Raw genomic sequence first — 27,664 nt, 5'->3', positions numbered from 1 at the left:
CAAATTATTAATCATCTGGAATTAATGCAGAGGTTTAAATCCTATACAGGGCGGGCAATCTGGATTGTGCCAGCATGCCCCATCACCCATCATTCGCTCCTGCCTGACAGTTGCATTTGCACATTGGACTTGCTGGGTTGGATCCAGGTGAAGTTGCACTGAAACCAGTGTGAAACGTTAGCCACAACGGACTTATGTCCCACTGATTTCGATGGGAGCTAAAAGTGACTAACTTAGGGCAGAATCCTATGCATGTTTAGACAGAAAAAAGTCTTACAACTCCTAGCTTTCTCCAGCCAGCATGGCTGCCTGGAGAATACTGCGAGTTGTTGGACTTTTTTTTTGTCTAAACAAGCATAGCATTGCACCCTTACTCAGTTTCCTGTGCCACGGGGGTTCCTCTTGCAGCGCCATAGAGTAGAGGTGGGCTACACAGGAGGCCCAAAGACAACTTTTTTTCTGGGCAAATGCTGCCAGCTGGCTATCATAGCTATTGTATGTTCCTGCCTTCCTCAACCTGGTACCCTCCAGATGTATTGGACTACAACTCCCATAAGCCCCAGCCAGAATGGCCAATGGACAGGGATTATGGGAGTTGCCAAAGAAGAAGGAGAAAACTATGTGACTTCCAGATTCCCCTCTAGTGCTTCAAGAAGGATCCACACAGTGCTGGAGGGTGAACAAGCAGGATAGAAGCGTTGCAAAGGAAAGGCTGGAATGGCATGGTTGAAAAAAGAACAACCTGGTCTTCCCCAACCTGGTCTTCCCCAAAAGAACAACCTCCAGATGTGCTGGACTACGATGCCCAGCATGCTGCAGTCAGCATGGTCTATGGTTGGTGTGCTGGGAGTTTTGTAGTCCAAAGCATACGGAGGGCATCAAACTGGAGAAGCTGCCAGGCAGCAGCTTTTGCCCAGAAAAAGGTTACCTTTAGGCCTCCTGTGTGAACTGGGCCTATGCCGCTCCTGCAGCCCCATTCCAGACAGCCTTCCAAATTTCAGTTGTTCCACCAGCTGGGAGAGAATGGCATTTTCCCTTATTGCTGCTTGAGCACTGAGGAAATGCAATACCTTTGAAACAGAAGTGCTTCCTTGAGTGATGTATGGATCCCAGATGCAATCGATGCAACTGTGCATGAACTGTCCTATAAACTGATTGCCTGGAAAGGCCTTTGAATGCATGGGGCAGAGGCAATTGCAGGAAAAAGTAAAATCTTTGCATGTGACAAATGCAGAGCCTGCTACATTTTTGAAGACTCCTGTTATTTTTTTTTTTTAAAGATCTCCTTATCTGTTATAGAACTTGGCCACCAAAACTTAAGGAGAACAAAAAAACACACAACCCAATGTTGTCCAGGTAACCAGCACAAGTAGCAGAAGGTAGTATTTCTGGAAATAGGGCCTTAAGGACTTGATATCAAGGTCCTGATTTGTGTATGATTTATTCTGGTAGATCTAAATGAAAGGCTCTCCCTGAAGTTATGCCTCACAGGGATTGGCTGTGTTACAGCCAGATGGCATGTTGCATGACAGTAATACAAGATGTGCTGTAAAAACATGTTCTAAAGCCATTACCAAAGCAAGAAATGCAGTAGCAAATGAGGCCCACACAAAGGAAGGGAAGAACACAGGGCTCTCAGCCTTTGATTCCATTTCACTTATAGCTGCAGTCTGGGATTCAAATGTCAAGCAGCTCAATCCTCATATCAGGCAAAAGGCCCCATCAGTCTTCGATTACATCTGCACTGGAGCTGCTCTGCAAGAGCTCTTTTAATCATTTTGTTTGTCAGCTCTTTTTTTCTGTTTGCATTTCATACATGCAAAGAACAACAGTGGATCAAGGAGGGACAAAAAGCAACATCAAACAATAAATCAAAGCACTTGACTTGTTAGGAAGTGACCCTACGTGCTGTATGTAACAGCAGGCTGGCATGCCTACAGAAAAGACTTTAGAGCATAAGCAGAGCTATTCTGGATCATAGAATCATAAAATCATAGAATCATAGAATAGTTGGGTTAGAAGGGGCCTATAAGACCGTCAAGTCCAACCCCCTCCTCAATGCAGGAATCTAAGTCAAAGCATTCCCTGACAGATGGCTGTCCAGCTTCATCTTGAATGCCTCCAGTTTGGGAGAGCCCACCACTTCCCTAGGTAATCAGTTCCATTGTCATATTGTGCTAACAGTCAGGAAGTTTTTCCTGATGTTCAGCTGGAATCTGGCTTCCTGTAATTTGATCCCATTAGTCTGTGTCCTGTATTCTGGGATGATCGAGAAGAGATCCTGGCCTTCCTCTCTGTGATAGCCTTTGAAGTACTTGAAGATCACTATCGTATCTCCCCTCAGTCTTCTCTTCTCAAGGCTAAACATGCCCAGTTCTTTCAGTCTCTCTTCATAGGGCTTTGTTTCCAGTCCCCTGATCATCTTTGTTGCCCTCCTCTGAACCCTCTCCAGCTTGTCTGTGTCCTTCTTAAAGTGCGGTGCCCAGAACTGGACACAGTATTCCAGATGAGGCCTAACCAGTGCTGAGTAGAGGGGAACTAGTACTTTCCAGGATTCGGAAACTATTAATACAGCCCAAAATTTCTATTAATACAGCCCAAAATACCATTTGCCTTTTTTGCAGCCACATCACATTGTTGGCTCATATTCAGCTTGTGATCTACAACAATTCCAAGATCCTTCTCGTTTGTAGTGTTGTTGAGCCAAGTATCCCCCAACTTGTAACTGTGCATTTGGTTTCCTTTTCCTAGGTGCAGAACTTGGCATTTATCCCTATTAAATTTCATTCTGTTGTTTTCTGCCCAGCGCTCCAGTCTATCAAGATCACTTTGAATTTTGTTTCTGTCTTCCAAGATAGAAGATAGGGACATTAGGCCTCCTCCTGTCATCTGGCACTTCACCCATCCTCCATGATTTCTTAAAGAGAATAGACAGTGGTTCTGAAAGCTCTTCTGCCAGTTCCTTTATTACCCGAGGATGCAGTTCATCTGGCCCTGGAGATTTGAACTCATTCAAAGTAATTAGGTGTTCCTTGACCATATGCCTGTCAATCTCAAGCTGCAATCCTGCTCCTTCAGCCTGTACTTCGTCTTTGCCGGGGGGGTCATAAACCCTCTTTTGGGAGAAGACTGAGCCAACGTAGGAATTGAGCACTTCTGCCTTTTCTTTGTCATCTGTTATCATTTTGCCATCCTTATTTAATAGCTGAACCACCATTTCTTTCCTCTGTCTTTTACTATGCATGTATCTGAAGAAAGCCTTTTTGTTGCTTTTAGCATCCCTCGCTAACCTCAGCTTGTTCTCAGCTTTAGCCTTCCTGACGCCATCCCTGCAATTTTGTGCTACCTGCCTGCATTCTCCCATTGTAGCTTGGCCTTCCTTCCACTTCCTGTACGTGTCCCTTTTTTGTTTTGTTTTCAGGTCATCTCTTAAGCTTTTTGTGAAGCCACATTGGTTTCTTCTGTTGTCTTCTGCCTTTTTTTCTTGTTGGAATTGTTTGTAATTGTGCCTTGAGAATTTCCTTTTTTAAAAACTCCCACCCATCTTGGACTCCTTTTCTCGTTAGAGTCACTTGCCATGGGACCTTACTGATCATTGTTCTGAGTTTATTAAAATTGGCTTTCCTAAAATCCAGGGTACGCATTTGGCTGCACTTGGCTTTTGCTTCCTTTAGAACCAAGAACTCAAGTATAACATGGTCACTTTCCCCCAGAGTTCCTGTAACTGCTACTTGATCCACTAAGTCATCTCTGTTGGTTAGGATCAAGTCAAGGATAGCTGATCCTCTAGTTCCTTCCTCTACTTTCTGTAGGAGGAAATTATCAGCAACACGTCAGGAATCTCTTGTAGGGGCCATGTTTTGCAGAATTTGTCTCCCAACAAATATTGGGGAAAATGAAGTCCCCCATTACTACTACATCATTCTTCCTTTAAACCTTGGCAATTTGCTTTTCAAAAGTTTCACCCTTGTCTTCTCCTTGATTGGGTGGCTGGTAGTTGACTCCAACCACCATGTTCCTTTTATTCTTTGCTCCATTTATTTTAACCCAGATGCTCTTGATGGGGCTACCAAGCTCATCCTCCTGTATTTCTGTGCAGAGATATGTATTTTTCACATACAGTGCAACCCCACCTCCCTTTCTGTTCCTCCTGTTCTTTTTGAACAAGTTATATCATTCAATGACTGTATTCCAGTCATGGGAGTCATCCCACACCAAGTTTCAGTTACACCTATCAAGTCATAATTTCCCTCCTGTATTAAGAGTTCAAGTTTGTTCTGTTTGTTTCCCATACTCTGGGTACTAGTGTATAGACATTGAAGACCATGTGCTTTATAGTCTGGCTTTCTTCCTACATGTTTCTGAAGATTATTATTGGGTGCTATCAGAGCTGTTCTCTCTGTTGTGGTGCATGAACCTTCATCCATTGTTACCCCCAACTTTACATCTCCCTCCCCTGTAGGATTCAGTTTAAAGCCCTCCTGATGAAGTTCTTCATGCTGTGGCCAAACATATTCTTCCCAGGCTTTGTGAAGTGCAACCCATCCCTTGCCAACAGTCTATCTTCCAGGAAGTATAGCCCGTGGTCTCAGAATCCAAATCTCTCATGCCAGCACTACCTTCGTAGCCAGTCATTCACCCAGAGTATTTTTCTTTCCCTTTCTGTCTGTCTTCTAACTACTAGAAGGATGGATGAGAAAACTATCTGGGCCCCAAAGTTCTTGAGTTTCCTTCCCAAAGCTTCAAAGTCTGACGTGATTTCTTTGTAGCTCCGCTTGGTGGTATCATTTGTTCCCACATGGATGAGAAGAAAGGGATGCCTGTTAGTGGGCTTTATGAGTGCAGGCAACCCTTCAGTCACATCTCTAATTCATCCTCCTGGGAGACAGCATACCTGGCAAGTCCATGGGTCTTCGTGACATAATTGGGTTTTGATCCCACACAGCATGGAGACACCCACTACTACCACTCTTCTCTTCTTCTTGTTGAAGGCCTGTGTTTCATTGCCTCTGTTTGACGGACCTTCAGCCTCTTGCTCGCTCTCATGTATGTTCCCCTGTAATTCTTCCTCTGCAGGCTGTCCTCCAGTCTCATCCTCAAGTACCTGGAAACGGTTCCATAGTTCCAGTGCTTCCACTAGTGTAGAGTGGTTTCTAGTTCTTCTGCTCCTCTCACCCATGTCCAAGGAATATCCTCTACTGCATTTTTTCTCACCTCAGCATTTTCCTCTTCTGCCTCAGCTTGCTGTTGCTCTTCTAGCTTCTGTTCTTCACTTTGCTGCTGTAGTTCCACCATTCTGTCCAAGACCTCTTCATGTTCTTTTATTCCCTGGCGGGTTGACACTCGCTGCCCCAATCCTCTTACTTTTTCTTCCAACAGCATGATCAACTTGCACTTGTTGCACATGTATGCCATGTTGTTCTCAGGCAAGAAAACAAACATGGCACAGATGTTGCAGGTCATCACCATGGGAGAGTCTTTTCCTTCCATAGCCTCTATTCCCTTTTTGTGTCTAGCTTTCTGATTGTTCTAGAGTAGCCTGTGCCTGGTCCTCTACTCACTGGAGGTTAAAAGCACTGGCCCACTGGTATGGAAGTTTGTGTTACACGAAAAAGAAATTTAAAAAAATAAAAAAATAAAAAATGATGATGATGATGATAATAATATCAGATCTAAGGCCAATATATTCCAGCATCCTCTTTCTCACAGTGGCCAACCAGCTGCCCCAGTGGGAAGCCCCAAAGCCGCCTTCAGGACAATCACCCTCTCCTACTGTTGTTCTCCAGCAACTGGTATGCAGTTTAAAAAAGGCACAAGTCACACACACAATTATACTCCAGGAAAAACAAAGGAGTATAAGGAAGGAGGTAAAAGACGGAAACTTGAGGTGGGTGGGAACAACCTGCCTAGGTGGAAGCAAAGACACACTCCCGCCGTCTTGAGGGACTGTGGGCTGGGTGAAGAGAGGAGGGGGTTTCATCACAGCACCTTTAGGATTCTAAAGAATTCATTGACACTGGAGCCACCAGCCTCAACTGGGTGGAAGAAATGTACCAGGCTGATCCTGGTGAGCCCTGGCTCAAATGAAATCCAGAGCAAATTCAGAAGGTTAGCTGCACATCCATGTACAGCTGGTATACAAATGAATGGCAGCCAGGTGCAGGGCTCATGGGTCAGTTCCACATCACTATGCAGGAGAAGTTAAGAAATGGCTGTCACGAAATGCCTTGAATATACCATGGATCTCTGCTGGAGAAGTATGGGACACACATCAAAAACTGGACTGATATGAATGTACTCACAACTAAACATCGACTGAGGTAGGTACATGTTTTGCCGTCCCCAGAATATTGGTTTAAACAGTTACACGCTGCCTGCCAGGATAAGGAAACAGCCCATGTCAAAATATTACATAAGACCTTTCAAGCACTGAATATAATTGGCTATGCTTATGTGTATGGAAAATAAATAGGACACTGAACAATCATTTTAGCCTGTTCTGAGCTCGCATCTATTTTGTAATTTTGCTGTTCTCATCTGAAAAGCACATAATCTAACTATATTTTCTCATTGTTTTTAAATGCATTTTATCAAGCTGAAAGAGCTGAGATCCCATTGGCCTCTCAGCATTGTTTTATAAGAAAAATGTTGTGATAAAAACCTTCCGTGTTTGAGGTCTTTACTTGTCACTCCAATTTATCTTATATGGCTCTGTATGAATACAAGTACTCAAGAGACCTGTTTACCCAGGCAACTTATTTTTATTTAGGCTTTGAAGGTATGTTTTAGAATCCTCAAAATATGAGCTTTGATTTTTTTTTCCCTGTAACCTTTTGGTCTTCATAGTACAATATGTCATTTATTTCTGTATTTATTTAATTAAAGTATTTTATCCCATTCCTCAGCCAAAAAGGCTCCTGGAGTAGTTTATATATAAGCATAATATCCCCACCTCCCCGCGCCTTTGGAGATCATACTGTATGTAATACTCTTCCTCACTATGTTCACAGTATAATTAAATAAAGCACTATATCAGCCTTCCCAAAGCTGGTGCCCTCCAGATGTGTTGGACTGCAACTCCTATGCTGGCTGGGGATGATGGGAGTTGCAATCCAACACATCTGGAGGGCACCAGCTTGGGGCAGGCTGCTCTATAGCGTATGATTCATCACTAATTATTGTCTCTATGTGCATTAACATGAGATGGCAACATTGCTTACCTGATTGGGCCCAGTGTGAGTGCACTCTGCATTTTTATCACATCCACCATTATTCTGCAAGCAGGGGTTGATTTCTTTATGTGACCAAACAATGACAGGAGAAAAAGGTGAGTACTGTGCCAAAGGAATGCTGCCAATGAAATGTACTTGTTTACAGTCATCCTTCCTGTTTGTTACTCAATATGATCCCTCCAAAGAACTTCACTTTGGTTTGACCACAAGTGCAAAATAGGGGGATGATATCTGTAGTAGCTCATGATGGCAGCATTCTACGCTTTCCCTGAAGGAAAGCTACAACCTAATCAAAAGCCAATTCCAATCTTCTCCCTCATGAATAAGCTTTTCATATGAAATGGAGTTTTTGACATGGGGGCACTTTGAGATAATCCACCTTCCATGTGAATTGTGCAGTGGCTCTTTTGTCCTGTAACACCTCCTCATTCCAGTGGAGGCTGGTGTCTCCGATGTCAGTGGGTCAGTGAATCCACTCTTGGTTTCAGTCAGAACCAGTCAGAACCCTAAAGGAGCTATCCAAGGTGTGGGAGCACCTTGGATGGCTCCTTTAGAGTTCTGACTAGTTCTGACTGAAACCTGGAGTGGATTCATTGCCCCACTGATATCGGAGACACCAGCCTCCACTTCCTCATTCTGAACATGTGAATCGCCTCTAAAACCAGATCATGAATGTGCAACAATATTGTTTATGGGTAAGGTCCTGGCTCTTAGGGCCACTTCAGAGAATCAGCAGTCCCCACTGGGTTGTGAATCTGTTTGCAGCCCCACATATTCCTGCAGGCAATCAAAAGGGGACTCACTGAGTGTCTGGACAAGCCCTAATATCGGGAGTAGCTAATATTGTCTCATTAAAAGAAATTAGCCATGGTTTACACCACAATGTATTAATACAAACCATACATGAAATGTGTAGACCAGCCCTGCCTAACCTGGCACCCTCCAGATGTGTTGTACTACATATCCCAGTATTCCGGGGCATTGGCCATGCTGGCTGGAGATGATGGTAGTTATACTCCAACACATCTGGAGTGTGCCAAGTTGGGGAAGGGTGGTGTAGACTGTAGATATTACTGACAAAGAATCAACATTGCTGGCTATTTCTCAATTTCATATAGTCCATAGGCATATAGTGAGCACTTACGTAGGCAGACTATTCCATCTCCAGTGTAACCTGCTTTGCAGACACATACTCTTTTTCCCAGAGTGGTACGTCTACATTCTGCATTGGAAGAGCAACCTCCATTGCCGCTTTCGCAAGCATTGATACCTGTAAAGGCACACAAAAGATAAGCTACACTTGCAGTCCTCAAGCCACTTCAGGCCATTTCACATAGTACTATGCAGGAGCAAACACGGGTTTGCCAAAATACACTTGACGGAAAAACACAACCCAAGTTCCCTGGCAAGCTGACTTATATACTATATATGTTGGTAAACATGGAGTTGTGTACCTAGAAAACACTGTGTATATGTATACCAGCCCAATACAACTTGGGACCGGAAAGACCACATTATCCCACATGACCCTGCCAAGGCTCTAAGATCTTTTGAGGATGACCTTCCCTTGGTCCTGCTGCCATCAGAGACAACTTTTGTGGGGACAGGATAGAGGACCTTCTTTGCGAAGGGAGACTAGGTTGGCTCCCTCTCTGCTATCCTTCCACTGGCAGACAAAGCAGACCTTTGGCATGTAAGCTGATCTCTTGCTGAACTGGGTTCTATTGCACCGAGTGCTGATTTTATTCATTTTGTTGTGTTCTTTTAGCTGTGTTTTTAATCTATTTGTTTTTATGAGGATTTTAACGACGTTTATTTTAATCTTGGTTTTATTACTGTTTGCCACCTTGAGCACCATTTTTTGCGTGAAAGGCAGGCAGTGCACCAGTCCAATCAATCAAAATCAATGAAATAAAAATAAATGTAAGTGTTATTCTGGGCTGGCTGACCAGAGTGGTTTAGAGTCTGAGAAGGGCTTCATGCTCAGGGAGCATAAAAAGACTCAATTGAGAAGATGCTGTCATCGGATAACTTGTCTGGTCCTTGTGCTCTGTCCAGGATCCTGAAAGTCCTGCTACAGACTGCTCTCACCTTCAGGCAACCGAACCTTGATGAAACCCTGCCTATCTGTTTCCTGTCTGTTTTCTCCTTCCACTCCAGCCTGGCTTGCCGAATTCTACCTTTCTGACTCACCCATGAGTTCTTCATTGCCAGGACAGGACAAATCGTGCAAAATATTCTAGCTGTCAAAGATGTCTACTGTTTCATTTATGTAAATCTGTTTTTTTAACCAACTGTTCATTTTTAATACATTGGGAATGATTCCTGCTCTCAAATGATCACATGTCAATAACCCCACTTCCTACCACACCAACTCCCTCATGAATAATAGATGGAGAACATCTGGTATTGGGCAGATTAGAAATATAATAACTGCATGCATATATATATACATACATACATAAAATAACGCTATGTGGCCCAGCTAACATGAACTTTCCAATGGAAGAGCACAAAGTCCACTTGCCTGTACAATATGTCCCATTCCCTTTAAACCCAGCCGCACACATGCAATATGCGGTGCCATCGGGATTGCGAAAGCAGCTAAGATGGAAAAAAGAAGGAAAGCATCACACACAAAACTAAATTTATTCCATAGCATCGCTAATGCTCTTTCACACCATATTCTTCCAAAACAGTTAGTGAACTGCAGTTTGGGAGGCAGAAAAGCAGTATGTTTTAAATGCCCCATGAAAATGCACTTGTTCACTCACCCTTTCTCTGTCTTATAATTCATTAATTGTAATTAATCATATGCTGCTCTATCTTTTATTGTTACTGTAGTTGAAACTGTTTTTAATAGGATATTTGAAATGTGATGTTTAATATTTATATGTAAACCACAGGGAGTGCAATCCTATGGCCCCTGGAAGAGTCTGGGGGACCATAGCATACTTTGGACATAGCGACAGCACTCCGACCTTGGATCCAAGAGTCCGAACCTGCCACCCCCTCACCTGCCCCCTCCCAGCTGGTGTGGAGAGAACCATGCCAGCTGCCTCTCTGGGGTCACAAAGGCGACCTTGGAGAGGAGGGAAGGGGGGCAGGGAGGTGAGGGGACAGCTTATGCTGTGTCCTCAGGACTCCCCAGCTTCCATCCCCCCCTCTCCCCGATGCCACAGCTAGACTGGTGCAAAAGCCCATCTAGCTAAATTGTAGAGCGGGAGGCATGGCAGAGACAAGGATCGCTTCCACTGCACCTCCCGCTTTGCATTGGTTACTTATAAGCCTCTGAGTTCAGAGGCTTACAAGTATCAAGTGTGGATCCAAGAGGATTGCGCCCTTAGAGATTTTATTATACTGAGCAATGTATATTATAAATAAATAAATAAATAAATAAATAAATAATTGCATCAATAAAAAAGAGAAATAATCCCTACACGTGAGATCTGCAACAAAATGTGACAGTGTGGAGTGTGGCTGTTCAGGATCCAACTGCTCCATCCCATCCCTCTCTTTTCTATCCCTCCTCCCAACAGTCAGCATTCTGTGGTCACTGCGCAGTAGGGCTCTGCGCACAATAGCAACAACAGCAGATGTAACAACAACAAAAACAGACTTTGGAACCAGTTCAGATCTGAGGAGGAGCCTTGTGTCAGTTCATTCACTATTTTGAACTGGTTTGGGTGTGTTTTTTAAAACTGTGTTCTTGTTGTTAAGTAATCTGATTTAAATAATTTTATTCCACTTAATTTATTTGCTTTGGGGTTTAAAATTGTATTATATATATATTTATTATGTGAGCCACCTTGTGAAAACTATGTCCCTAAAGGCAGCATATAAACAAGTTCAATAAACAAACAAATAAACCTATTTTTGATATCTACCTCCCCCGCAACCTGCAGTCAAATTTATTGAAATAGTCACTGAGGGAAGGTTCTCTCTGAATGCACCCTCACTCTTTTTAATTGGTTTGATATAATACATACTTGGCACTGGTGTGGCAGGTACGGTTGCATTCATCATCAGTGATTTCTGGGGGCCAACAAATAGAAAGAAAGAAAATGCCTTTTGTTAGTGAACAGTCCTCAATTCCAGATTGATATTCTCTCCTTTCCCCTTTATCCTGCCTATCCAAGAGTTTATCTAGGTGTACAGATTTTCCAAGAGTTTATCTAGGTGTACAGAATTATACACTTCAGACTTGAGATGGGAGATCACATTTCTGAATGCTTCTCCCTCCCTGCACTAGAAAAATAGAGATGAAAACTTGCTCTCCATGAACTGTTGGCTAGAATGACAAATACACAGATCATATCCATGTGCTCTCCTGCCATTGGAACACATGCTAAGCTCACTCTCAGGAACTACACAGACCTCATGAGTTGAAATAGGGGCTCTGTGTGTGTGTGCATCCATGTGTGTGTGTGTCTCTGTGTCAGTTTCAGTACAAGACATGATCATTTCCCAGGTAGGAGGACAGCCGATATTTGGAGGGCTATGGCTATGATAGGTCTGGAGGGGTAAGCCAGTGGACAGCATCTTGGAAAGAATGTAGGTGAGATGCTGAGGACAGAATCTCAGTGACACAGGGGCATGTCCTTCAGGGAATGAAGGACCTGTGAAAGAAGAGGGGGCCTGTGCAGCTCTGCATCCTAAAATTATGACCTCAAATACTGACTCAGAGAAACGGACAGCAGTCAGACTTACGGCTCTCACATTGCACTCCTCTCCAACCGACATCACATTCACAAGTTCCATCTCCATTAATGCCACTGTTGCATTTCCCATGGATGCAGGAACATTCTAAATGCAAAGAGACAATTTAAACTTTAAAACCTCACGCAACACTAACAGCAACAATTTTATGGTAAGATCTGCCTTAACATGTTACGAATTTATATGCCTTATTGTTCAACACGTTGTTGGAATGGCTTTATTTCAATGAAAGGGTGGCTTACACATTATATTTTGCAGATGCAGGAGTCATAGCCATGTCTACATTAACTGGAAAACATGATTACCCAAATTACAGCATCTAAAGCGCATCACAGAAGACTGTATGAGCAGAGGCTGCCTCTTTATCTTCAAAGTCACAGTAAATTTCAAAATCCCAAAAAGTAAACGAGTCATCTCTCAATAGTCTGGAACTGAAGTACCTTGGTCACAGTTGGTGCCATATTTGCCTTGGATGCAGCTGTTACAGGCCACCCCCTGAAATCCTTCTTCACACTCACAAGACCCTGTGCCATTGATGCCATCCAAGCAAATTCCATTTTCAAAGCAAATATTCCCAGCAAACCCTGGACAAGGCTCACATTGCTGGCCATAGAAACCTGCACAACATTCTTTGGTCTGAAAAGAAATAAATGATGTAAGCAAACTAGAATTACATGTAACAGAATAAAACTAGAGTGAGGATGTATCAGGATAACCCTGTGGATTAAGGCTGGAACTTGTAACTTCCTGATCAGCAGTACATGGCACCCAAATCTCTCTGTAGTTAGATATATGTTGTATAGGTAGAAGGAATGACTGAAGAATCAGCAGGCCTCAAACACAACTGTTCTTTAATTCAGCACACACAGAAGTGGCAACTTAGCAGAAGCTCCACTAGGGATGTATGAAAGGCACTTACCTGGTCCCGCAGCTTGCTTTGCGGTGGGGGGGAGGCGCTTCGGTTCTCCCCCCGAAATTCAGGCTGGAGGGGGGAGGCGCCCCTCCCCACCTCGCCTGGCCGAAATTCAGGCTGGGGGGGAGGCGCCCTGCCTTGCCCGGCCGAAATTCAAGCCGGGTAGAAGCGCCCCGTCTCCCCGGCTGCGAAATAAAAAAGTGAAAAAAAAAACAAAAAAACCCACCCGTGATAGGCTACGTAACGATTTACGTAGCCTATCACGGCTAGATTTCCAAAGTCAGCCATGATAGGCTACGTAAATCGTTACGTAGCCTATCACGGGTGACTTTGGGAAAAAAAAAAGCACGTACACAAATGGCGGCGCCCATGGGCACCACCATTTGCATTCCTTATTTGGTCCCGGTAGTCTGCGTAAAGATTTACGTAGACTACGGCGAAAATAAGGGCAATGCTATTTCCCTGAGATTCGTGGAGAAATTCTCCACCATCCCTAAGCTCCACCCATTGTTTCTACTCCAGCTCTACAGGAGCTGCCAAGGTTCAAAACAATAACTAAGCCACAGTACCCCCTCCTAGGATACATAACAATATAATACACATTCTAAACATTCTGACTCTTTTTTACACTCTAGCACAGGGGTGTCAAACTTCAGGCCCGTGGGCCGAATCTGGCCTGCCTGGGGTCCCAATCCAGCCCGACAGGGTTCATCAGATGGCCCTGCCCCCACCCCCTTCCCCAGCCCCACCACCGTCCCACAGCCACCAATCGTTTGGTGCAGTTTTTTTCCCCATTCTAAAAGGTTGAAATGCCTCTCATAAAACTTAGTTACTGGCACTAACAGTTTAAGTTAAAGTATGCCAGTACTTCTGGTATTTTTGGCTCCACCACATTTTTCCTCCAGCCCCGCCCACCATGGGAATGTATCTCCTGCAAGCTTCTCCAATTTTGAGTCCAGCCCTTAGGCTGAGAGAGGTTTGACAGCTCTGTTCTAGCAGCATCATGCTAGTGTGGCAGAGATACAGAAGTAGCAGAACTGGGAAAAATACTCACAATTGTGCTTTTAGCACATTTTGGCTGGCATCCATGCGTAAAGGACATCCTATAATAGTGGAGATAAAAGCAGCTCTGTCTCTTGCCCGGCTGTACAAAAGAAGATCAGAATTTTCTGATCAGAAAAGTAGCTTTACACTTAAACTTTGCATCAAATTTAGGACAGCTTTCTGTGAAATGTTCAGTAAGTGAAAATCCGATGGTTAGACTCAATGGTCTTGTAGGCCCCTTCCAACCTTAGTATTCTATGATTTTCCATTGAAAATATACATTGAAGATACCCAAAACATCTTCAGACTTAATGACTCATTAGCACAGCGATAGTTCAGACAAAATTTTCTGGCTGACAATAGGCTACATTTGTCAGATAAAAACAACTTCTTGATAAGATTTCTGTTGAATTGAATACATATAATGTTTTATGGCTTATTATTGTCCCCATTTTTCCCTGATGGCTTATGTATACAGCATTTTCCAAATGTGCTTCAAATTAAAAATAAAAATTGTGCACCAAACCTACCCAAATTCTTTCCCATGAAAAGCTGAGTTCCCACTTCAGTTTTAATAACTGTATTTGTTGTTTTGCACAGCTGATTCTGCTTCTCTTAGTAATGGCACATGCACTGATCATATGTTGCCTTAACTACAGCAGCCTCCTCTCTCTTGTGCTCACTCTGACCATGTGATACCCCTCCTTAAATCCCTACACTGGCTTCCTGTCCATTCCTAGATCCTGTACAAGTTCCTCATCCTTATTTCAACCCCTGCCCCCTGGCCTTGCTTTCCCTTATCTCCCCATTCTTATATTCCTTCCTTCCTTTGAACTTCATTCATCAAGCTCCACTATCTTCAGTCGTCTCCTGCTCTCTGAAATGACTCCACCCTTTCCCCCTTGCTGCCCGTTATGCCTGGAACTGCCTCCATAGGATCCCATCAGCTTCCTTCAGGTCCTGTCTTAACTTTTCCAGGAAGCCTTTGGAACAAGCAATGCCCTATTGTAACTAAGCCAAAGTTCATGTAATTGAAATTATTGGATACTCTTCCTCTGTTTACCTCTGCCTCCAACTCCCTTCCTTTTGTTATTTTCCCATCTCTCTTTTTCGATTGTAAGTGCTTTGGGATAGGGACCTATCAATGCTGTTCTTTCTAAATCACCATGCACATGGTTGCTGCTAAATAAATAAAATAACAAATAATGGAGAGGGACAAATGTTATACAGTGTCCTATCATATAAAATAGCTCACCATTTATAGTTGCAGTAAACAAACATCTATTGATAATCAAGTAGTTGCACAATGATAGCAAAGGGTTGTATCCAATGTTAGCCTAACTGAAGTCCCATTCATTTCAATGGGTCTCCTCTAAGCAGGGCTAATACTGGATACAACCCAAAGTTACTGAAGGGGAGAATCCTGTAAGATTATGCTTCTCTTGCCAGATCTATTTATACCATGAAAACTATCTAGAGTTACATGGTAATAAAGTTATGCACAACCCTCTTTCTGAACGTGGAAAACTCTACCTAGCCTTTCCTGAGATTTCACTGATGCTGCCCACCTGCTTCCAAGCCTATCTTTGCAGCCATAAGACCTAGAAACTTGGGACGCCACCCAGTCCCACCTGTGCATGCAAACTCCACACTGGAGATAACAAAGCCCTTTTCCTTCTTTTCCCTACTGGCCCTTGGCTGAGTGCACTTAGTGGCAGGAGCAGTGCAAGATGCCTGGATATTACTTGCTATGGGAGGCCTGTACCTGCCATGAACAGGTGAGTCCAACAGTCTTGCTTCTTTGCAAGGCCACTTGCACAGGCTCAGGATGCTCAGAATATAAGTAGCTAGCACATTAGGGCCCTTGGGAGCAAGAGAGCTACGAGATACACACACGCATGGTGTGCAGAGGCCTGAGACTAGGAGGGGGTAGATTGTGCCCCTGATTTCTCTTCCCCCTTGAATTGGAGAATACACACAGTGAGGTATTGTATAGCAAGGGTGGGCAGAAGGTAGGGATGTCTCAGGAATCCATCCGGGGGATGGAGCTTGCAGAGCTTTCATCAGCTCAGCCCCCCGGACTTCGGCTCATTTGCCCATGAGCTGACCTGACTTGATCTTCATCAAGATTTGCGGATTTGCGGTTTTTATTTTTTCCCCTCACATAAGTAGCAATTTGTGCAAATTGCAGCTGGAATTTGCATAATTTGCGCACATTGCTATTTTTGCAAATCCACCCCCTCCCCAAGTTTCCAGATTTCAGGAAGAACCCCACAGCTTGGCTCACAAATGCAAACTGAGGAAATCCGGCGAGCTCTGAAAGGGCCAGATTTCCTGGCAATGGACATCCCTAGCAGAAGGTAGATCTCCAGGTGTTTGGGATGTCAGCTCCCAGAAGCCTCTGCAAGCATGGCCAATGGTCAGGAATGCTGGGAGTTGAATTCCAAAACACCTGGAGATCTGCTTTCTGCCTACCCCAAGTGTATAGCAGTAGGGCTTCAGTAGGGTGTATGGGAGCATATATATATATGAAAAACCCATAATTAACATTAATTTACAGCAATTTCTTTCTAAGATGCTTACCACTGGTGTAGTTCCAAGAGGGCAGCTAGGTACGTTTGAGCAGGACGAACAGTCCCCCTTAAAAACAAAACAAACACATTTGCAGTACAGAGGACCATGATGTGCACTCCTGTATAAAAATCACAAAGGTCTTGCAAGAGCAGAAGGCAGTATGATGATCACTTTTCATCTGAACGAACACTTGGATGTATGTTGACCATTCTCCTGATCAGCCAGTTACATTGGTCCCTCCCACAATTATTCACTAGAGTTACTTCATCTTGCTTTAATAGGCCTGCAACATTTTGTTCATGTATTTTTAAAGTAAAAGCAATAAAATGAACATCTGTAACCTTGTACATGCCCAGTTGGTTGCCCCGTGACTATAAAATGTGTCCAAAAAAAAAAAAAAGGATGCTGCAGTGATCAATGTCACCCTTGCAGGGCCCCTGGCACGCCCATCCAGCCCAGGTGCTTTGGTCAGGATGGTTTATTGCTGCCCATATGATTTGGCACTCTTTCATCAATCATTTGGGGGGCTCTTAGATGGAGGGGCTCTGGACAATGGTCCCAAGTTCCAGCCCTAGCTGCACCACTAGCACTTTTATATAAATTCTGGTTTCATACCTCTCAGTCACTCAGACTAGCCAAAACAGATCAATGGGTAGTGGTGAAAGAATGTTATTGTCTTAATGCTAACACGTTGCTATTGGATTTTACCAAAGTTGCTTCCAAACTGCAAAGCCATAATTTATTTCCTGGCAGGACCTATTGAATAAGTGTGGGTTGGAACCAGACTAAGTCAGAATATACTCAATGAAATAATGGAACAAATTAGTCATGACTAGCTTAAGTCCCATTGACTTCAATGGGTCTACTAGGTCTGACTCCAACCTTATATATTTTAAAAAGACATTAATTATGTTTTGAAAAATAAAAACACATCTAATATATACACAGAAGGGCACAACTTACTGTTACAATTACAGTATCATTAATATCGCATCTGTTCTTTGTGATTTCCATTACTTTTCCCAGTCCATGGATTATTCCTTTATCAGTTGCAACATTGGGATACTTTATAGGTGCCTCATTTATGTAGAGCTATGTACAAAAGGTTATCAGTTTAGAACACATTAGGGGGACAGGTTTAAATGAATATTGATGGTATAACTTTTATAAAGTAACGTATCTTGCTCTGTTGGTAACTAATTAAAAAAGGCCATTGCACAAGAAAGCATTGAATTAAAAGTCTGCAGTGGGAGAAATTACACATTACTCAGAACATTGTATTTTCCCAAGAACTTCAGACCATGCTTATCTTTGAGGATATAATTAAACTTATTGGAAGACTTGGCCCATCTGTATACCATTGTGTAATCTGTAATGTTTCTCTCTGTGCGTCTAACAGGTTAGGGGACTGCGCATCCCTCTCCTAATGTTGCTCCTTTCCCCCATTTCTCTTTCCCTAGACTAAGTCAATGATTGATTCTAATGTGTGCAACCAACCAAATGCAACATCGCAAGTATTTGCATATACCTATTAAACTCTTGTTCTCTTCATCTTAAGGAAGTGTTAGGCAACCCAGTGCTCACCAGATTATTTGGTCTACAGCTCCCATCCTGTCCAGCCAACAGTCAGGGATTATGGGAGCTGTAGTCCAAAAACATCTGGAGGGTGTCAGGTTACCTAGCCCTGGTCACAATCCCAGTCAAAAATGCAGCCTTGCAAAAGCAAGAAGAGAGACATTTAAAATAGATAACCTCTAGTTAAGGCCAGCAGTTAATGTTGATTCATTTGTTCTTAGTCCAGCTTTCTGAATTCTCACTCAGGTTCTTAGTTCAGCACTTAATGCACATGTTTAATGTTTACATATGGTGAGTGGCCTCATTAGCTGGGAGTGCAAATACACTTATACCAGTGGAGCCTCTGGTTGAGCCTGACTTAAGATCCTCGTCATTGAACCCTCCCCTAATGCAATCAATTAAGCGAATGTGAACCTTTTCCCGAATCAGGCATTTAGATAAAAAAGCTACAGAAAAAGCTGGCATCATTATCCTCTGGTTTTATACATAGCACCTGGGCATCATGAATGAAGAACCCCACTCTAAACGACAATCCAAGCATGGTCTCCCTGAACATCCCACTTCGCATGTCGTTTTTCAAGAGCTTCTCCTGCAGGATAACATGGTATCTGATCTGGTCTTCATCCTGCAGATTAAATTAAGCATGCATGTTAAGCACTTTACCAAGAAGTAGATTCCCAAACTTACTATGGCAAAAACAGTTGTCAGCAACAATCAGTATCCAAAAGGCTTTATTATCAATTACTCTTAGGCTTGAGTCAGATGTTATATTTTTAGGAAGTGTTACTCGTGGCATGAAAGAAATATTCTTGCCCATGATGTGAACACTCACCCTGTCACTGTCTGGTAAGAAGGGTCTGTAGTGCTTCTTAAGCCTGCAAGCCTTATTTTACCAAAGCTACCAATGGAATGAGTCATGGGTAAGAATAAGCAATTATTTAATAAGCACTCAATTATCTAGCTGCTGTACAATTTTTTTTTTAAAAAATAAGACAGGCCCTGCTCACAGGCTTAATACTACTTTCAACAGAGGAACAACTGTGGTGTAAAAAGCAGGGTGTTTTTGAGCAGAAAATCTGTAGGAGGGGAAAGGGTTAAGAAACCTGCTCTAGATTTCTGCATCTGCTTTGCACAACAGCTGCCTTGAGTGCCATTTTTCTTGATAGAAAAAAAAAGGCAGGGTACAAATCAAATAAATAAGACAGAGAAAAAAAATCATGTAACTAAACATCACATGTAGGTGGGTCTTAAATTCTCCCATTTACTGTTTTCACTTTCATCCAGATAAATTTAGTCTGAGAGGACTAAATATATTAGCCCACTGCTTGCTTACACATATTGGATCAAAGCAAAAGGAGGAGGAGCCATTTTGGTTTAGTCTTCAGAAGAGTACGTGACTGTTTCATTACTGCAAACCCTTAAGTATCATGTGGCTATTGCATTAGGCCAGTTTTGCCTTGCTACATACTGACAGAGGTCTTTCTTCATCCAGCATAAATTTCAGATCCATTAGTATTGTAGCCCACTTCACACTATTTACTGCCTTCGAAGAACTCTGATTCCCAGTGCCAGCTCCAGGGTTTTGAGGGTCCTTGGGCAACACACTCTCAATGGTGAGAGGGAATCTAGCTTCTCATCACTGTTGTCACCAGCTGCTATTGCACCGCACCCTCTTCCTCGTCATCGCTCCCATTTCCTTGCTTGACAGGCAGGGAACTGGTGTGCAAGTAGGTAGCGGGATCTCCTGCTCCTCCTTCTCACCACCACCATTGTCTGGGCCAGAGCAAGAAGCAGGTGAACAAGCAGGTGGCAACATAAAGAGGAGGAGCAAGTCCAGGGGGCTCTTGTCAGTAGGCGCCTGCTGGGATGTGAGCCCACGGCAGCTCCCCGACCATGCCTACCCTTGGCTGTCCCTGACTTCCACCTATTTCCACTTTACTAGAAGTCGTGGATAACAAATCCATTCTGGTTATTCTGATGGAGAATTTTAGATATTTTGACAATGACAGAAGCAGAAAAGGGCAAGGAAGGAATGGAAGCAAGAGCAATTTAACCAGTGTCGTAAATGGTGGGCTATGACCCATGTGTGGGTTGCAGACACTCCATAGGCTGCTATTTGGGATCAATGCCATGCAGCACAAGGGACAAAGGAAGTTTTGCGCTGCAGTCCAAAGCAAAGACGTCGTTCCACTGCTAGTTCTCCAGAAAGGTGGCTCAGATGTGCAGGTTCAGCGTAACCAACCCACTTAGCAACTGTGCCAATCTCTGTTGTGTTAGCATGGCCAAGAGAAAGCAATGGAATTGGCATGGTGGGAGAGCATTGTGAACCTACCAACATCATGGCACTTCCTTTTAGCTTATTACATTTCCAGTTCCGTTCTGAAACACCAGATAGGCAGCAAGCAAAGAGCTGTGTTGCAGACATGCCCTAACAAAAAGTTTGGTAACCAATACATACCAGAGAAGTTAACTGCTTATTCTTGAGAAAATTTTCAACGGCATCATTGTTCGGGGCAAAGATGGTGTAAGCACTGGCTGCTTCTATTTCACTCGCCAGTTTATATTGCTGTTGTAAAAAGACAAAGGCGTAATTTAAACAAGTGCAGTTACAAGTCTAATAATGCATGGCAGTTCAAAGAGAAGCATGAATACTTACAATAATATAACCCCTGAAAATGGAGTAATCCGGCATCTGTTCTAAGCGTGGAAGCAATTTTGGCAATACGCTACTCACTCCTCTGAGGGGTGTCAGAACCTGCAAACAAAAACACATGGACAATTTCAAACAATTTGCAGTGTTGCTTTTGCAGCAGTAAGGTGCAACATTGGGAATAAAAATATAAAATGAAATAGTTTTGGGAAACTGGTAATGATTTTACCTAACAGTCATTCAAGAGAGAGAGAAAATAATCTACACCTAACCCTACTGATTAAAACTGTGGCAGGATTTTCCTAGAAAGGCTGAGCTGTAAAGATTTTATTGACCACAAAGTAAAAATGCTCTTTAAATCTTCTTGGGTTACTTGCTGTTTTTAGATAGTACAGTATGATGGACATTGATTCTGGGGGAAGAATCTCATGTGGTTTTAACAGGCTCTGTGCCTTGGTTCACAAAAAGGCCAAGGAAGTTGTGCTGGTTCATAAGAAAAATTCAAAAATCCACACTCAGGCAAAACCAACAATAAACAGTAAGCAAGCTTTCAAATTCTCCAGAACTCTTAATAAGGTTGGATGTTAAACAAAGTGGGGAGGGTGGTGGGAGAAAAAAGATACCTTGGTATTTTAAAAAGAATAAGATTTTTTCATCCTAGCTTCCTAACCATTTATAACAGGGGTCTTGAACCTGTTTCAACCAGAGGACCACATTCAATTTAAGAGAAGCTCTTGGGGGCTGCATTCCAGTGATGGGTGGGCCTGTTTCCTGGGGGAAACCACCAAATGATCAATGGTTGGCAAAAGAGGTGTGGATATCTGATGGACCCAGGAGGGCTGGATCGGGACCCCAGGCAGGTCAGATTTAGCCTGTGGGCTTGAGACTCAGCACCCCTGATTTATAATAAGGATGCAAATACCTTATCAATTACATGTATAACCCCATTGGTTGCTGCAATATCACCAGTTACAATGTTGGCTCCACCAACAGAAAGGTTCTGGAAAGAAGGGGAAAAAAGTTAGCTTAGTTTGGTGTAAGAATTTTACCACCCTTCTAATCGCAGCTGGATAGATAGGAAGCTGCCTTAAACCAGGTCAGACCACTGGTCTATCCAACTCAGTATTGTCTACACCAGCCTTTCCCAACCTGGTGCCCTCCAGATGTTTTGAACTACAGTTTCCATCATCTCTAGCCAGCATGGCCAGAGGACATCAAGTTAGCCCCAGGTTGGGTGAGGCTGGTCTATACTGACAGCAAAAGCTTTCCAGGGTTCCAGGCAAGTGTATTCTCAGCCCTACCTGGAGATGCCGGGGACTGAACCTGGGACCTTCTGCATGCAAAGCAGGTGCTCTGCCACTGAGCTATGGTCCTCCTCCATGATATGCTATATGCATTACACTATATTTATTAAGCAGATGCATGGAAGAGAAAAAGGCATTGAGATCTTAAAAAAACATGTTTTGTGTTGCTTTCCCCCTTCAAATACTATCAGTGCTGAGTCTTACAAGCTTTTGGCACCAACTAAAGACCTATTTGTTCACCCAGGCTCTTGATTTAATTGGGTGTGCTACTTTGTATTGTATCAGACCAAGGTCCATCTAGTCCACCACAATGGCCATCCAGATGCCCCAATGGGAAGCCCACAAGCGGGATATGAGTGCAATAGCACCCTCCCACTTGTGTTCCCCAGCAATTGGTGTACATAGGCATACTGCCTCTGATATTGGAGGCAGCATATAGTCATCAGGACTAGTAGCCATTGATAGCCTTCTCCTCCAGGAATGTGTCTAATTCCCTTTTAAAGCTATCACTACATCTTGTGGAATTGAATTCCATAGTTTAACTGGGTTCTCTGTGCAGAAGTACATCCTTTTATCTGTCCTGAATCTCCCACCCATCAGCTTCATGGTACGTGATACTTATCTGTGTTACTGTTCTCCCCTGTCACTGTTTTGATTGCTGTATGATTTTATTGTGTTTCTATTGGTGGTAATTCCTGCTTTGGAATTATTTTATAATGAAAAGTGGGCAACAAATTTCATAAATAGATAAAATAAATAAAGAACAGAAGGATATTTAAATACAAGAGGATACCAAGCTAGTGCATTTCTCTTAATGCATAGGATAGGACTAGCCTGACAGTGAAGGAATATAAAGGACTGGTGAACTTACTCCACTTCCCTTGGACAATGACACGAAATTGCCATACAAAGATGTCGGCAGCCCATCAGAGGATGACAGGTTTTGGAGGTCAGCCACTGTGTACGCTCCCTCTAATATGTGACTCCTAATGGAAACACAGCTATGTTTAGAGGATGTAAAAGACATGCCTCATTATATTTACTCACATACAGAGAGATCCGTCATCTGGTTCAAACACCGTTTGAGCTGGAAGTAATTCATATATCACCTGCAGCATCATAGGAGCTGTTTCCGTTTCCTACACAGCTGTTGGTTAGTTGTATGTATGGTGGAACTATTTGGGTGGGCCCACAATGTGGTTCCACACCAGCTGAACATCATCTTCCATGTCAGCCAGGTGATGATCACAAGCAAGCTGGAGGTAGCAAGGATGAGGAAGAAGAGGAGCAGCAGCAGCAGCAGCAGCTGGTGACAATGATGCTAAGAAGGAAAGGGGTGGTGGTGGATAGAGGGTGTCTTGCCCAAGAGCCCTCCAAAACCTGTAGCTAGCACAATCTATACAGCAGGGGTGCAGAACCTCATGGCTGGGGGCCAAATCTGGCCCTCCAGGGGTCCCTAGAATGTTATGCCCCCTTCCCCTGAACCCGCCCCCTTTCTCCCAACCACCCATCATTTGGTGGTTTCCCAGCTTCTGTGCAGTTATTTCCCCCAGTTCAAAAGCTTGAAATACCTCTCCTAAGGCTTAGTTACTGGCAGTAAGAGGTTTAAATTAAAATATGCTGGTATGTTGAGCTCCACCCCTTTTGTTTTTAGCTCCACCCCTTTGTCTATGGCCCCACCCACCACTGGAATGCAACCCCCAATAGAATTTGCCCTTCAGGCTAAAAGAGGATCTCCAGCCCCAATATAAATGAGACCGGCAACAGCATGGGAGGAGCCACAGAGAAGAAGCTTCCATGCTGCTGGTGCCAATATATGAATTGCTACTCATATTCCACTGGGTTACTTTAGTGTATTGCTGGGGATTTGTTTTGCAATGCCTGGGTAGACTGATGGATGTCTGAGCTTCATTCAGGCTTGAAAACATAACTCCAACTTAGAGGTGGAAATGTAATGAAGGAGGAGGTATGAAAAACATAGCTGCATTCCAGGATTCCATTTTTTCACAAGATAAGAGTAAATTTCTCTGAATCTGAAATAAGCATAGCAATCATCCCATGGCCAGAGGATGCATTGTCAGCTGAGGATGCATTGTCAATCTTCCCATGGCCAGAGGATGCATTGTCAGTGACAGCTGCATTGTCACTGATGATATAAAAGGAGCTGGGTTCTGGGTTCGAATCAACACACTACAGAAAACTCATCCAGCAAAGAAGTCTCTTCCCTCCCCCCAGAAATAAATAAATAAACAAACAAATAAATAATAAAAATAATAATTTTCCAATCTGGAAAAATAATCCAGATTGCAGAGCAGGGATAGAAGGGTCAAAGATTGGTACAGATAGGGGTATGGACATTTTGACTAATTTTCTTAGGTCAATCAAAATTTTTCATCTCTAGCTCCTCATGTATAAACTGCAACTGGATAAGTGCCTTGGTTATCAAGGCTGTTATAAAAATTAAGAAAACACTAGGCAGTATCCAACGTGTCATAGCACTAGTGTGAATGATGTTGTGCTGATGTAAACCAACACTAGTGCGATGGCATCACCGCTCACTAGGCAAAGGGAAAAAGTGGCGATTTGCTGCCAAATTTTGGTGTTGTGGTTTGTCACGGAAATTCAGTGGCATGGTTTGCTGCTGAATTTCAGCAGCAAATCACTGCTTTTTTCCTTTGCCTAGCAAGTACTAACGACATTGTGCTAGCATTGGATACTGCCCAATTTGTACGTTAGAAAACCATGTACATTATAAATGGAATAATGATGACGACAACAACAAAAAATACTCAACATACTTTGTTAGGGTTAGGACGTTGTTTTTTGACATCCAAAAAGCTCTCTCGTCTTGGTCCATGTTTTGAATTGCTTGGCGAGAAGGTACAAGGATGGTTAGATTTGTCATATCTGTCAGGAGTGTCTTTATTGCAGCTGTCTGAATGAATCACAGGATAAAATGTAGCATCATTAATTCGTTTATATTGTAATTTCTCCTACAGACCAGCACTAGAGTCTGGAAGTTTCTAATAGTGTAAGGGCTTCCGTACCCAAAAAGAACACTATGGTTTTTGAAAAGATACGAAAACATTATTAGCCTCCCCTTCTGAAGTAACAGTTCCATAACTTACTTCAAAAATAGAATCTTCCCATTTTCTAACAGTGCAGAATGAGATACTAGAGCAGAGGTGGGCAACTAGTGCTTTCCAGATGTTTTGGCCTATAACTCCCATCAATGCCAGCTAGCGTGGCCAATTCCTCAATAGTGAGGAATCATGGGAGCTATAGGTGAAAACATATGGAGGGCCACAAGTTATTCACCCCTGCACTAGAGCTTGTTTTGGAGAGGCCTCTAGCAATGTAAAAATTATGTATTTTGAGAAGGGGCAATAGAGAAGTGGTAGAGCAGATGTTTTGGATGCAGAAGATCCCAGCTTCAAGGCTTAACTACATCTCAAGGCCAAACTAACATGCAGGCTTAGTTCTTGGAGGTATCTTTTTAAAATACAGATTGCATCAGCAGGGGAGTGCTGCTGCTACAGGTACATGCAGGTATCTTTTTAAAATTCAGATTGTATCAGCAGGGGAGTGCTGCTGCTACAGGTACATGCAGGTATCTTTTTAAAATTCAGATTGTATCAGCAGGGGAGTGCTGCTGCTACAGGTACATGCAGGTATCTTTTTAAAATTCAGATTGCATCAGCAGGGGAGTGCTGCTGCTACAGGTACATGCAGGTATCTTTTTAAAATTCAGATTGTATCAGCAGGGGAGTGCTGCTGCTGATTAACAGGATCAAAGCAGGCATGGAGGTGGAATTTAACTCTTTCCACCCCTGCTGGGGAAATCCCTCTGCAGCTAGTATTTGATTTGGGAGGAAATCCCCCATTGGTGCCACATCAGATGTGAAGATGCATTTAGCGTTATGTGTAGTTTGTCCTTCAGTCCCCAGCATCTCCAGTTAATGCAGTCTAAGATTACATTAGCTCTTTTAGCAGCCATATCATGCTCCTGGCTTATGTGCAGCCTGTTATCCGCTAAAACACCTAGATCCTTTTCACTGAGTGAAGGTTTGACTGGGCAGAAGACACCTTTAAATGAGAAATGCAAATAGATTGCAACAAGTTACCAAAGGATAAATAGTTAGGTTGTGTGCTGTACAGTGACTTGATTTCTCTATTTCTATTTCCAACAACAGGTTATAGGTATTCTAGTCAAAAGGATTTTTATTACATTCTTCCCCTTTTGGGTTTGTTTAAAAATTAGTGTTTGCTGGATTCCAAGATGCTTTTATAGGGTTTTTTGTGATTCACTAGTCCTCCTCTGAAGATTTGTAAAACAGCCACAATCTCCGCCATGTTTCAAACACAAGGCACTTAATGGATGTCAGAAGAACAGAACCCCTCCTATACATTTTTTTGGTGGGGAGGCAGTTAATTAGAGCAGGGATGGGGCAGTTCTTTCAGCCCAAGGGCCAGGTTCAATTTCAGAGAAGCTCTCAGAGGTCGCATTCCAGTGGTGGGCAGGACCAAAGGCAAACAGGACAGGGCAAAAATACAACCCCCCTGCATATTTTAGCTTAAAGCCCTTACTGCCAGCAACTATGCCTTTTAGAAAGGGGAAAAAAACTGCACAAAGCTGTGAAACTAGCTGTTGGGTCCCTTGGTTCTCTCTGTTGGCAATCACATACTCCGAGGCACCAGGCTTCACAGGCTCACTACTTTATTAGTTAGCCACCCGATTCCTTACAAATGCAGATCCTCGAGACTGTCAGACTACAAAGGAAAACAAGTACTTCACATTATTATAGGGATGTACGAAAGTCCCTTACCTTTCACGAAACTTGATTCGCGGTGGGGGGGAGGCACTCCGTCCCTCCCCCCGAAATTCTGGCCGGGGGGGAGGCGCCCCGTCCCTCCCGCTGCGAATCCTTGCCAGCCGGGACGCAAATGGCGGCGGCCATAGCCGCCACTGCTTGCATCCCTGCAGTCAGCCGTGATAGGCTACGTAAATGTTTATGTAGCCTATCACGGCTGAGTGAAAAAAAAAACCAAAAAACCACGTGTACGCAAATGGCGGCGCCCATGGGCGCCGCCATTTATGTACGCATGGTTTTTTCTTTCTTTCACTCAGCCGTGATAGGCTATGTAAACATTTACGTAGCCTATCACGGTATTTTTTGAAAATCTAGCCATGATAGGCTACGTAAATCTTTACATAGCCTATCACGTTTTTTTGGTGTTTTTTTTTTTTACTGGAAATGGCGGTGGCGGCAGCTGGTTGGAAGACCGGCCACCGCAGCCGCCGCCGAACCGCCGCCAGAGCTGCCACCGCCAGGGACATTTGCACAAGGTAAGTCCCGTCCCAGGGGGGGCGGCGGGGGGGCAGACTGTTTCACCACCAATTTCGGGGGGCCGAATGCGCTGGCATTTGGCCTCCCCGAGATTCGTGGCAAAATTCTCTGACATCCCTATTCACATAATTACGAATATTAATAGAGGAACCAAGTGGGAATCAGAGAGGTTGCTGGCAGTTTGAACAAGAACTTGTTGGCAAGAATAACATAGGGGGGAACGCCTCTCCCTTACAGTTGGGGCCCCCTGTGAAAGCTATCACGCATAGCCAACCGGGTGGAACGTCTGAGCTACATCTCTAACT

The 27,664-nt window shown here is 43.4% G+C and overlaps 1 protein-coding gene across 13 annotated transcripts in view; it reads right to left on the bottom strand.

The window, feature by feature from the left end:
• Window positions 1–27,664, bottom strand: part of STAB2 (stabilin 2) — a 153,061-nt gene that overhangs the window by 48,062 nt on the left and 77,335 nt on the right. For 12 of the 13 annotated variants that reach the window (XR_014784265.1, XR_014784266.1, XM_084809611.1 and 9 more), the window contains 16 exons: window positions 24,810–24,946; window positions 22,883–22,997; window positions 21,630–21,707; window positions 20,714–20,812; window positions 20,516–20,623; window positions 18,551–18,682; window positions 17,446–17,574; window positions 16,492–16,548; window positions 13,919–14,008; window positions 12,392–12,587; window positions 11,943–12,038; window positions 11,222–11,267; window positions 9,760–9,836; window positions 8,377–8,502; window positions 7,221–7,294; window positions 6,303–6,374 (listed from right to left, as the gene is read on the bottom strand). Coding sequence is in view for 11 of the 13 variants with exons in the window: in XM_084809611.1 (XP_084665737.1) it covers window positions 6,303–6,374; window positions 7,221–7,294; window positions 8,377–8,502; window positions 9,760–9,836; window positions 11,222–11,267; window positions 11,943–12,038; window positions 12,392–12,587; window positions 13,919–14,008; window positions 16,492–16,548; window positions 17,446–17,574; window positions 18,551–18,682; window positions 20,516–20,623; window positions 20,714–20,812; window positions 21,630–21,707; window positions 22,883–22,997; window positions 24,810–24,946 (1,632 nt within the window). In the remaining 2 variants the exon portion in view is untranslated. The remainder of the gene's footprint in view (window positions 1–6,302; window positions 6,375–7,220; window positions 7,295–8,376; window positions 8,503–9,759; window positions 9,837–11,221; window positions 11,268–11,942; window positions 12,039–12,391; window positions 12,588–13,918; window positions 14,009–16,491; window positions 16,549–17,445; window positions 17,575–18,550; window positions 18,683–20,515; window positions 20,624–20,713; window positions 20,813–21,629; window positions 21,708–22,882; window positions 22,998–24,809; window positions 24,947–27,664) is intronic. The other variant, XM_084809615.1, reaches the window with a different exon arrangement.

This window comes from Heloderma suspectum, chromosome 7 (genome assembly GCF_057233095.1).
Source record: "Heloderma suspectum isolate Gila_16-S chromosome 7, 16-S_ref, whole genome shotgun sequence".
Classification (NCBI taxonomy): domain Eukaryota; kingdom Metazoa; phylum Chordata; class Lepidosauria; order Squamata; family Helodermatidae; genus Heloderma; species Heloderma suspectum.
Note: the sequence above shows the minus strand (reverse complement) of the source record. Positions and strands in the feature narration are given on the sequence as shown.